We start from the raw sequence: 11952 nt of genomic DNA on the forward strand, positions 1-11952 counted from the left end.
CACCTGAGGGATGCTAGAGGTGGTTTCCACAGTAGGGCTCAAATGGCCTTGCCCAGATCACATTTCTGTAACTGGTTTGGGCCTTGGTTTATTAATCACCTCTCACTGAGCATAGCACTTAAGAGACAATGTCGCGTGACAAGTATTGGGGTGTGAAGCCTTTGGGATTATAAGTGCCATACAGCTCCCCCAATTATTCATATGCCTGTGTGCCCATTGTAAAAGAAAAGCTTTTTGCTATTTTTTAAAATTGCTGTCAAGACCATTCCTCCCTCCCACCCCAGTTCCAAGGGAATCAAGAGGAGAAGCCAATACTCAGATGCTTTTTCAAGTTCCATCCTGCTACAGCCTGAAGCAAAGTGCTACGCCCCCACTGACAACTCAGCTTGACTCCTACTAACCTGGTGTGGGCAGGAGTATTAGCTCAGGTTCTTCGGTTCCCCTCTTACCCAGACTATGGAAGTGTTTCTTATTCTGCTGGGTCATGCATTCAAATGTCAAAATTGTGACTCATTAAAAGGACAAGTTTGGGAGGTGCGGGGGGCAGGGTACAGGAAGGAAGAAGAACAGCTCGCAAGAGACTTCCTGTTTATCCACAGCTTGGGGAAAAAAATTGACACAACAGAATACACACACCCTGGCTCCATTATCTTTGCTGGCATAGTGCTGGCCTGGCGCTGTCCCTGACCACTGAAGGCCAGATCCATCCCTGCCACGAGCGTGTTTACTTTAGAGGAGTTTACTCGAGAGAGAAATCCGGCCCCCGGAGCCTGAATGCTCGCAGTGTGCGAGCAAACACACGGGCACCGGGAGCCCCTGCCACAATGCCACGGGACCGGCCCCTGGTCACACCAGGGAGGTCATTTTCTTCTCTTCTCTTCGCAATTAGCGAAGTGGTGGCATCCCTAAAAGAAGTTGAATAAACACATTCAACCCAGCTGGGTTCCCAGTTTGCTCTGTTCTCACCACTCTTCCTTCTGGGCGCAGAGCGAGGCCCCAGCAAGCAAGAGCTCTGTGCCTGTGCACTGTGCTTTCATTCAGGCCTGGTTGGAAAGGGCTTTTAGGAAAGAGGAGGAGGGGGGAAATAACCCTTTGGCTTTCTTCTTTTACAACAACTGTCTTCTCTTTCTTTTCGGAGAGGAAAAATGCCAGCTTCTCTAAGAAAACTGTAGCAAATGGCTGTTTTCGTGGGACTGTTTAGTGGCAGGGGTTGCATCGTGACGTATAATCTTATGCAAAGTAAATCTTGGTGCTGTTAGCAACCTTATTTCTCCTCTGCCCCTTTCACTGGCTTTTGTGTAGTGGGGAACTAGCAGCATGCGAGTTGTGAAAAGCAGATGAAGTTAAGGGAAGTGTGGCTGAGCTTCTGGGTTCTGCCTCTGTGGGCTTCACTTTTTTCATCCCCAGGGCTTTTGCTATCCCAAGTGCTGCTGTGTGCATTTCCAGAGGCACATATTGCATAGGGAGCAGGCTGTTGTGGTCAGAAGAAAGTCTGGTTTTGGGGGTTTCCTGAGGGTGATGGTGAAGTGAAAGCTTCACCTGCAGTAATGCAGGTTTTGTTTCTTAACTGAGATTTTGTAGCTGTAAAATAGGACCATGTGTGGGAGGTGTTTTATCTGTAAATCTCTGTGTGGTGCTGGCCCTTAAACACAACACACCTGTGAAGTGCTAAGAAATCATGAGTTTCTCCTGAATGAAGTACAGATAAGAGCTGTCAGCACAGAGAAGACCAGGACAAAGAGAAAAGCTAGACAGGTGATATTGCTGTTTATAGACATCTCTAGTTGCTATGTGTCTTTGGCCAAGAATCCACATTATTAGTCCAAATTATAGATGTTTATTGTTTCTAACACTGCTTTAAGATATTTAGCATCAGACCAGAAATAAGCTTTGCCTCTCTCTCAGGGGATGCCATAGGCCTCTTGGCCCTATGCCTCTCCCTTTTGGTGCTGTCAAATGCTATTGCTTTTCACCTACCCTGATACCAGAGGATGCTGCCAGAAAAAAGTGTAGCCAAGCCTGTTTCTCAAGCCCTCAGATAAGCTCTGAAACCTCTCCTTCATTTTACACATATTAATAACAAATCAGACAGGGCTGGAAAGCCAGCTTTAATTTTAGGCAGCTCATGCCCCCAAGCTCTGGAGTACATGACAGAAATATGATCCTTATGCTTTAAAATATTGAATCTGGCTTTAACAAGGACATTAGCATTTTTTAAATTTTCAGCTTCAGCACTGTTATCTAGAAATCTCATGGGGTAGTCACCCTTGTGCTACACAGCGAGCCTAAGGGCTGGTTCCCCACATGCCTTGGCTGTGCAGTCAAGTGGCACATTACAGTGGCTACTTCTGGCTCTCTTGCAATTTCAGCGGCCACTGAGGAGCTGCCTGATAACTCAGCCAGAGAACACTTTCTGAAAGAACACTTTCTGCAGTCAAGTGTGTCCTTCTCTATCCCCTAAACAGACATAGGAGCCACAGTTAGAACCCTCCCCCTTGGCTCATGCCTGGGGCTATCCCAGTGCCTTCAGCCCAGTGCACAGAACTGGCCCATACATGGACTAGTTAGGAGCAAGTTGCCTCCTTAGTGGTGGGAGCAGTAGGAGAGGATTCCTTCCCTTCCTTTCCTTCAGGCTGAAGGAAGTTTGCATGCATGTGATCTCTCTGCAAGCTTGTACAAATACTCAGGTAATCCTGTTTCTACTTACTCTCATCACCTCCACACCCTTCTCATGGAAGCAGTCTGCTCAGCCAACTCCAGCATGCTTTCAGCTCCCCTACCAAAAGATGTGGGGACAAATGGATTAGCTGGGCATTTAATGTGTGATGAATGAGATGCTAACAACAAACAGCTGAGAAGGAGCACCAGGAAATTAGAATCCATTTCTCCTCCAGCCTGCAGGATGAACACAGCATACTTTTCACATGGTCTGGGTGGCTGTTTGCCATGATTTGTAGGTGTTAAAGGGTAGGCATGCTGCAACCCCTTTGGTCGGAGCTCCTTAGGATGCGCCAGCGGACACAGGAGGACCAACACAGGTGATATCCTAGCTGTTTCTATGCCAACTGGATGCTGCCTGCTCACAGGGGATGCCTCTAATTAGGGAGAGGGGTCAGCATCTTTCTGCCTCATGCTCCAAGATTAATACTGACAGGCAGGAGACAAAAAAAAAACCTTACACCTTGTTTTAAATGCTTTGAAAGGTGAGAGCAGAGTTACCAGAGTAGGATTTAACAATTACACACTCTTAGCTTAACAAAAGAGTGAAGTTATGCCGATCTAGAAGCCCCAGAAAGACAGCCTTGGAACGGTTAATAAGCAGATCTCTGTCTCCATGAGGAGGGTCAGGAAGTCTCCAGCTCCTCAGCTGTGCCCTGTCCATTGGCAATCACGCTACAGCATTTCACAGCCATACAGAGCAACCAGTCACTGATAAATAGCAGCTTGCCACAACTGTCCTCCAGGTGCCAACACTGCAGCATCCATCTATAATGCTGTTGTGGCTGCTTGACCAGTAACTCGAGTGGTGCTTCTTAGTGCCTCCCTTCTAAGGCATCTGTCAGCAGAGTTGTAGCTTCATGGCTGCCGCCTGGGAAGCTGTACCAAGACCACAGCTAGAGGTCCATAGCAGCAGCTGTTCTCCTCTCAAAGTCTGCAACATAATCTCCAGTCTTAAGGTATTTTATGTACCTCCAATAGAAAAAAAATAAAAATAGAATTTTTATCAGAACATTTCAGATATTCATCATTGTACCTTTTTTTCCCTTCCTTTTAGATAACCTACAAATGCATGAAAAGTGGGGAGACACAGCCGTAAGCTGAGCCGTATATGAGAACGGAACAGGCTATATTCAGAGCCCTCTTCACTTAAATGAGCTGAATAACATTTGCTTCTCTGATGTAAGGGTGTGTTTCCTCCTTTAGCCAAATTTCTCCTCATTAATAGTTTTGGACTGTATTTTCAGGGAGGGGGTGGTAGTCTGGAGAAAATGTCTTTTTTTTAAAGCTTATGTTTTGATTTTAAGTGAACAGTCTCCTCACTACTCTGTTTCTCTCACCTAGAAAGTTTTGCCAGGACCCAGTATTACCAGCAAGCTTTGGAGCAACTGAACAGCAATCCTGATGCCCTGGAAGCCCTGGGTGCCCCCCTCTTAAGGTTCACAACATCCACCTGGCAGATGGGAGCAATTGCGTGGACACAGAAAGAGTGCAGGTAATGCTGGGCAGGTGGTGTCACGCGGTGGCTTCCCGAGATGTCAGGTGACAAGAGATCAGCCGGGGGATTTTCAGCGGGTCATGAGTCATCTGGGGGCACTGGAAGGAAGTAGGGTGGAATACCAGTTGATCTGGAAGAGGAATGGTTTTCCAGAGAATAAACCTAGTAGCCTAGAAACAGCAAGAGCAGCATCTCCATGTTGTGCTACATGGGCCCATCACAGAATGCCAAGGAACCTCTTGAGACAGTCCTTCCCCTCATACTGTAAGCCACAAAATCATTATCAGAGATGTATCACATCCAGCTTTAAAAAAGCACCTGCCTTCCTTGATCCCCCAAATATGTCCCATGCTAGTTTTTGAGCTTTATTCAGAGCAGTTTTACAGCCTCTTATGGGCTGTGCTGTAGTACAGCATAAATGATGTGGTTTTTAAGAGCACCTGCAAGTTTGTGTCATTGAGAAGGGCTGCCCAGCCTGAGACTGAGCATGAGGGTTACTCAGTGACTAGTGAATGCTGTGCTGGGTGCTGACACAATGCTGCCTTGTATAAGCTGAGGGCTGGGCCCAGGCAAACCTTGCAAACACAAGTTCACTTCCACTTAGCATTGATGCCTCAAGAGTACTTTCCATTGGTGTTTTTACCCCTTAATCCAGGACTGGCTGCCCTTACCTTGTTTTGCTAGTAACACCAACACTGAATGCTCCTAGCAACCTCTCCAGGTCCTTCACTAGGGTAACTCATCACATTGGGATAATTTTGTTTTTACTGGTGAGTAGTTATGAATGCCAGGGGCCAAGCAAAGGCATTGAGGAATGGGTCAGATGGTACAATGGAGTGTGGCTATCAGGATAAGATAAAAAAAACCCCAGCCTTTAACCAGCTCACATAAAATTTCTTTCCATTTCACTTCAGCTAGGCTGCACTTACCTGATACCCTGGACCAAAACATCTCCTGTGTTTTATAGATTCCACCAGGGAACACATCTAAGGAAAAAGATAGTGCAAAACCCCACATAATATTCTGACTGAAGAGAAAATAACCTTTCCCACGGGTGTTTTCCTATGTCACTGTTTAAGAATGCTGGTTGCTTGGGTGATTCAGGGTGAAGTCAAACCCTGCCTTCTACTGACCTCAGCCAAGACACAAATCAGCAGCTTTCTTCTCTGCTTTTTCATGCTCCTAAGTATTCATGTTCTCATGAAATAAACTGGTCAATCATCATTATACCACTGGTCGATTTACTGACTTCACAACATTCCCAGCTCCTGGGTCTGTTGGTGAACCCCTGGCATTTTCTCTGTGATTGCATCACCACCAGCAAATGCTACACCTGAAATATTTATTTTATTCAGACATTAGACCCGTTGCAATTGGCCATGGTTGCTGCTGCAGCTCCAGCTTCGTTTGTTAAACAGATAAGTGATAAAATTTGTGACACTGAAAAAAAAGAATCATTGCCTCAGTGTGTGCTAAAGGACATGCAGAGGATCTCAACCAACAGGCTTGTAATGGTTATGGGAACTTCTGACAGTTCAGGTCACCTCTGGATGACCATGCATTCTGGTAAGGAAAGGTGTTTGCTCATAAATATTTCAGGGAGCCAGTGGTTTTCCCTGGGGGCTGCAGCTGTAACACAGTACATTCTTTCGGCAGAGAGAGATTAATGCAGGGCAGAGCAGACATACTTGTGTAGCCACACACATGTTAGCTGTTAGAATAGCTGAGTCCAACTCTGAAATACAGTAAAATAAAAAAAGTAAAAATTATAGTGTTAAAAAGGTGTGAGCTCTTTGACTAGAAGGAGTAAGTGTCTGTTTCATAATATGCCTTGCTGAATCTTTAATGTGTTTTTACACTTGCAGATAAAGTTACCGGTCTCTGGAACAAAATTGACGGGCTACCTCGACATTAACTTGGAGATGGACCACTTCCGTCAGTGGTGCGTACTGGGGGAGGTTACAGGAGAAATGGGAAAGAAGTGGTAGGAGAAAAGAGTAGAGCAGGATATTTGCTTTAGTCATCTGTGTTGCTGAGGTCATGCACACAGATCAAGCAGAAACTCCTGTCTGAAGGTCTTGTGAAAGGTTATGATTTTCATTAGGACAAAAATGTAAGTTAATTGAGAAATATTTTAAATCCATCTCTCTGAATGTGAATAGAAGAGCAGCATGAGCCATTCCTTTGTGTTGTGTTCTGCAAACTGCAACTCAGTACATACACACATAAATACTGTGAGCCAAGGTAAAGTATTTTCCCCTCCCACCCTGCCTCCCCACAGAGGTGCAGAGGCTGTTGAACAGCAGTCCTAATTGTAGTCTGGTATTATGGATTGCAGTAAGGGAATCACATGTTATATCACAGCTCTGAAAGGTGAGCTAAAAACAGGATTTGTTTTTTTAAGCTATCAAAGAAGTGTGGTCCTTATGGTTAAAAAATATGTGCTAGAACAGATACATTATAGTAGAAGGATACTCTGATATCGTATCGTATAGAAGTGACTTTACATTGTCATAGTACTGAAACCTGAAAACCTTCTTTATCAACACTAAACTGATTTCTGGAACTGAGCAAAGAATTACTACATGAACTCCAAAGTTTTACTAGATGCAAACCTCTTGTTAGGTACTTCTGTAAGCTCTGTTTAGAAACCAAAAGCTACAAAACTTTTACTGAGCTGCCACCAGCCATATGGTGATGTTTTCTATTCATAATTAGATGAGCATGACTTACTGGCTTTCTCTTTTAAGTATGGGAAGGAAGGTGTAAAAGGCACTAGGCTGGGACTTGAGAAACTCAGTACTGGACCTGGCCTCCTCCCTAGTGACCAGATAACCCTAGGGGTCCCCAGCCCCATTTCTTGCACACCTCACTTCCCTGGTGCCTGAGCTTTGATCTCCTCACTCCTCCTTAGCCCCTCCTCACAGACAGTTCCCTGTTACTCTTGGTTCACAGTTACTGTGAAGATAACTGAAGATTGCAAAATGTTAAACTACAGCAGTGCATGCACATCTCTTGAAGTTTTGTTTTAAAGTGAGCTCTTTGTGCATTTCTGCAAACCTAAGGCCAAAAAGATAAGGCATCTGCTTGTAAAAGGGTTTGTGGCAGACAAATCTGTCAGATTCTACCAGATCCACCCATGTGCAGGGTCCTGTGCACAGCTTCACATGGGACTGAGACAGAACTTGATGCCCTTGCATCCCACTGAGGAACTTCCCATAAAATGGCTGGGAGTAGGAGCAGGTAAGCAGGCCATCCTGGTGGGATGCTGCAGTGTGTTTTTGTACTTTTCCAGGGGAGACCAGGGCAGCTCTCACACCAATACAGGCAGAGCTAAATGACACCAGGAGTTGAGTGCTCTGCACAAGAGTAGCTGAGGCATCAAAGCCACTGAAATGCATCTGACTCTGAGTGTGCAGACTGTCCATAGTGGTTTAGTTATTTTATTAAAGAGAAGACAACTGAAAAAGAAAATTTGGAGTCTGTGAGCTTGTTTGGTCCAGGAGGAAGTGGCATTCACCTAGAGGCAGGCAGTAAAGGGATGGGATGGGTGCCCAGAGGCAAGGGCAGCCAAGGTACTGCACAATTACTCTTGCCTGCCCTGTAGTGACCAAGACAAGGGCTGAGCCCCCAGGGCCACATTGTGGGGAACGAGCAGGTCACCTCCAAGCCCTGTTGCTTGGCCTGGCTTGGGGGTGGGAGCAGGAGGCTGCTAAGCAGAGCCTCACTGCAGACCCATTGCACAGAGGTGCAGCAGCCTAATTACTTAATTGTATGTAGTCAGCACTGACTTCAGCAAAAGCAGAGCTGGGCCAATGCCAGGAGCTTTTGAAAAAATCCTATTTTAGTACCCCAAAATAATAGTCCTTTCCAGATGGAAAAGCAGCATGGGCAGTTTCTCAGAAGTGGGTTTGGGGCAGAGCTTAGAGGAAGGAAAAGACTCCCCCTCAGTCTCCAACAAATGCAATTTTCCTTCTTTGAGTAACCACTGCTGTACCCTCTGTCAGGTTTTCAGCAGTCACATTGAGTGGTCACACAGTGTTCAAACTCTTCCAAGCCAGAATAATTCCTTAGCAACACTGTCTGGCTCTGAGGCTGGAGAGGAGTGGAGCAAGGAATGCACCCACAGGATGGAGAGGAAAAAAGGCACCGGCTGGGGGAGGAGCGTCCTAAGAAGAGCTGGCAGGTTTTTATTTGAATTGCAACAAATAGGAACATGCATACCAGACCTTTAAATCCGGGCTGTGCTACTGTATTAGGGAGGACAGCTTTCAGAAGCTGATGCTCATAAACCAGGTTTTAAAACACTTCAGAGAATTTTTAAAAGCAGTGGATGTGTAGAATGATTTGTTTCTCTGTGCCAGCTGTTTCTACACTGACTTTACCATGTTAAAAGTGATTGCTACAAGTTAAAAATCTTTGTTTTCTTGTCAGCTGGTGCCTTCAGGATGTCACCTTAAAACTGCGGGATGGACAGAATATTCCCGTTTACCACTCTCCGGTGGAAAGCATTGGTGTGCAAGAAGGCTAAAAATCAGGGACAGCTGCATCTCCACCTCCCATTGAACCAAAGGAGCCATTAATCGATTGCATCCTGCTGTGTCTGTGAATGTACACAGTTGTCACAAGTGACAGTTTCACTTAAGCGGGTGCTTTCAAGACAATTTTCTAAGATTGACCTCATCATTGTTGTGATTATAATTTCTTTCTTTTGCTGGTTTATTCATGTGTTTGACAGAAGCCTAAAATAAATACCTCGCAAAAGAGTTGCTGTTGCAAAGAAGTCATGTGTTACGCCCTTTGTGTGCTGGTATTATGAATTTGAAATAAATAAACAAACTGCCAGGAAACTGAGCTTTGTTTTTACAGTGGCAGACCAAAGTCAGGACAAGTCAGCTTCTCAAAGCTTTCAGCAGCCTTGCTGCCTCAGTTTCTCCTCATTTCTCAACAAGGTCTTGCCTAAATCAGGAAGGATGAAGCAGCAGAGCTGAAGCACAGCAGCAGCACCTTCGACTCCACTTATCAGGTAGATTTTCACCCTCACAGATATCATTACAAAGCTCATGAGATAGCTGAGGCCACTCATCTTAATTAGTGTTATAAATGATCAGAGCCAATTCAAAAATCCAAAGATTTATTTAACAATTTCAAAAATCAATTTTGGAAATCGCCACGATAAGTCAGGACAACATCGATCGAATGCTGCATGGACAGTCCGGGAGCTGCAAAGGGTGCTTCTCTGGACTACTGCCCACAAATTCGGGGTCTCAGGGTAGGTGTTTTATACCATTTTTCTGCCCTGAGGCAAAAGCAAGACTATCACAAAGAACGCAGATTCGCCCAAAGAACATGACATCATGTAAATAATACAATCATTGAAATGTCTTACACCCCGTGAGGGATGTTTGAAAGGGCTTCCTGAGGAACTTAATGAAAGTCCGAAAGAAGAGTCTCTGAATCTTCTGTTGGGAGGCTTCCGTTATCTCCACCCAGATCGATATCAGATTCTCTGAGTGACTGTGAAGATGTGGTCAGCCCATGATTAATGGGCCATTTCCCCGTTATGTCTTCCACAGATGTCGAGGTAACACCTTCAAGCTAAAAAAAAATTTTGGAATGTTTGGAGATGCCCTCAGACTGCTTCCAGGAGTCTGGGGTTTTTACATTCCACTGTATAATTTTACACACAAAAATTTTAATACATGAATTTTATACAGTACATCGATAACATTAGTGTTATAAATGGCAGGAGACACAGTTTCCTCCTTTAAATGCCTTTATTAATAAACCGGGGTCTCAAGGGGTGGCCTACGCCACTGCTGCTCCCTTTCATCCACACCACTGAAGAGGAGGTGCAATCCACTTTGCTGCCCACGCTGCAGAGTGGAAGTTCTTGCCTCACGGGGATTCCAAAGAACTCTTCTTGGCTCATGGAGTCCACGGGTGTCTTGCTCTTTAAGTACTTTGTAAGTTATGGTGAGGTACAAGCGCTTATGAAAACCCTCGGCATAAATACCCTTGTGTATGGTTAGTCCAGTGCTGTCCTTGGCAGATTTAAACTTTGAGTTGGCTCGTTTTGGCTAGGGGCTCTTGGTGTTGATATGGTCCCATCATGCAACTGGGCTCTTTTAATTCCCATAAGGGTGGCAGCAGCAGCCTGACTGACAGGCTGGTTGTCAACAGGAAGTAGGAAGAGGATCTGACAGGAAGTGGAGCAAGCAGGGAACAAGCCAATGGGACAGGCTGGGTGCAGGCAGGTAAAGCAGCAGCAGAAATGGAGAGCAGTGATGCCAGGGAGCAGTGATGCCAGGGAGCAGCAACGGCTTGACTCGACGGAAAGGCGAAGTGGGATTTTGGGGTAAGGGATACAGAGTGGACAAAACTGCCAAACAGCATTATAACACTTGAACTAAATTTAACAAAACATTACAACTCTATAACCAACAACTTATAACTTCATAACAATTCTTATCTATCACATTAGGAATTCCAGGAAGAGACTCACTGCTCACACTGAAGGTTACTCAGAAGAAGCCACTGCTTCACACCATCACTGCCGCATTTCTGGAGAGGACATTTAGGGAGAAAAACACTCAGGAGGGTGCAGAACAGGTGAAGGCACTGCCATGGTTTCTTTTGTCACAAGAGATTTTGACTGTGCCATCAGGTAGAGAATTGCCCATCACCAAACAAGTAGAGGAATAAGCAAAACACCCCAAACTAACAAAAAAAATCCCCAAACCCAAACAATTTCCACTCCCACCCCAAACTACCCCTGTGAACAATTGCAAAGGCTAAGGCACAGTCTGAGGAACAGAAAAACTACAACTGTCCTGTCTGTAGCAGGGAGTAACACAGGAGCTCTTAATAACATCCAGACAAAAGTGCACTTTGAATTCACTGTAAGAGAGATGCTTAATCAAGCTGCAGCTAGGGATAGCCCAGAACTTGTACCACTCCATTCCCTGTCCCTCACCTCTCCATGTCTTCTTCCAAATGTGAGTCCAAGAAATCCACCAAGGACAGACACTGCAAAGTTTTTCAACAGCCATGAGTATTAGATGGAGAAGGGAGAGCTAGAGTAAAGGATTTTAAGAGAACAGTAAGCATTTTCTTGTTCAACAGTTGACCCAGCAAACTGGGCAAGGTGGCTTTTGAACAAACCTGAAAAGCAAATGCCTAATTAGAAAGGAGATGCTAAAGGGCCACAGCAAAGGCATCTTGGATAAAGAACTTTAGAATGAAACAATACACGCGTGCTTTAGTTTGAACTTCACAAAGAGCTGTCAGGATGAACAGCACTTGTGAGACCTGATCCAACCCACATGAAAGCCCAGCACACCCAGGAGAGGATTAGAATTAATCAAAAAAAGACAGCATTTCCCAGCTTTAAGATTGAAATTGCTGTTTACTGGTTTCACAAAACAAAATACAAACCAAATCAAATTTCATATGATATGAAAACATTAGCCTTTCACTACCACTAGGAAGAACAACACCTCAGAGATGTGGAGATCTGCTGGCCACCTAGTGCCTCAGAGCTTGATTGACTCTAAATTTTGGTCACTAAAGTTGTTTGGTGGGAAATCAAACAGCTGACAAGAAGAAGCCAAATCAACCACTTCCCGTCCATCAATTACCACTTCCTTGGCTGCAGCTTTGATTTGTTGCTAATCTGCAATGATACCATGGCTGTGGAGAGGAGCCCCAGCCTGTTGAGTCCCTCCCTGTGTCTG

At 45.0% G+C, this 11952-nt stretch overlaps 1 protein-coding gene across 1 annotated transcript; it reads left to right on the plus strand.

The window, feature by feature from the left end:
• The first annotated feature begins 1145 nt into the window (after window positions 1-1145).
• Window positions 1146-9147, plus strand: COA1 (cytochrome c oxidase assembly factor 1). Its single transcript, XM_066207068.1, is given in 5 exon segments — window positions 1146-1242; window positions 4057-4140; window positions 4143-4213; window positions 6082-6158; window positions 8651-9147. Coding segments are annotated over 5 exon segments (426 nt in total). The 3' UTR covers window positions 8748-9147.
• Window positions 9148-11952: the final 2805 nt, after the last annotated feature.

The sequence above is a fragment of the Chamaea fasciata genome, unplaced genomic scaffold (genome assembly GCF_029207755.1).
Source record: "Chamaea fasciata isolate MVZ Bird 193981 ecotype frontalis unplaced genomic scaffold, bChaFas1.0.hap1 SCAF_1, whole genome shotgun sequence".
NCBI lineage: Eukaryota > Metazoa > Chordata > Aves > Passeriformes > Sylviidae > Chamaea > Chamaea fasciata.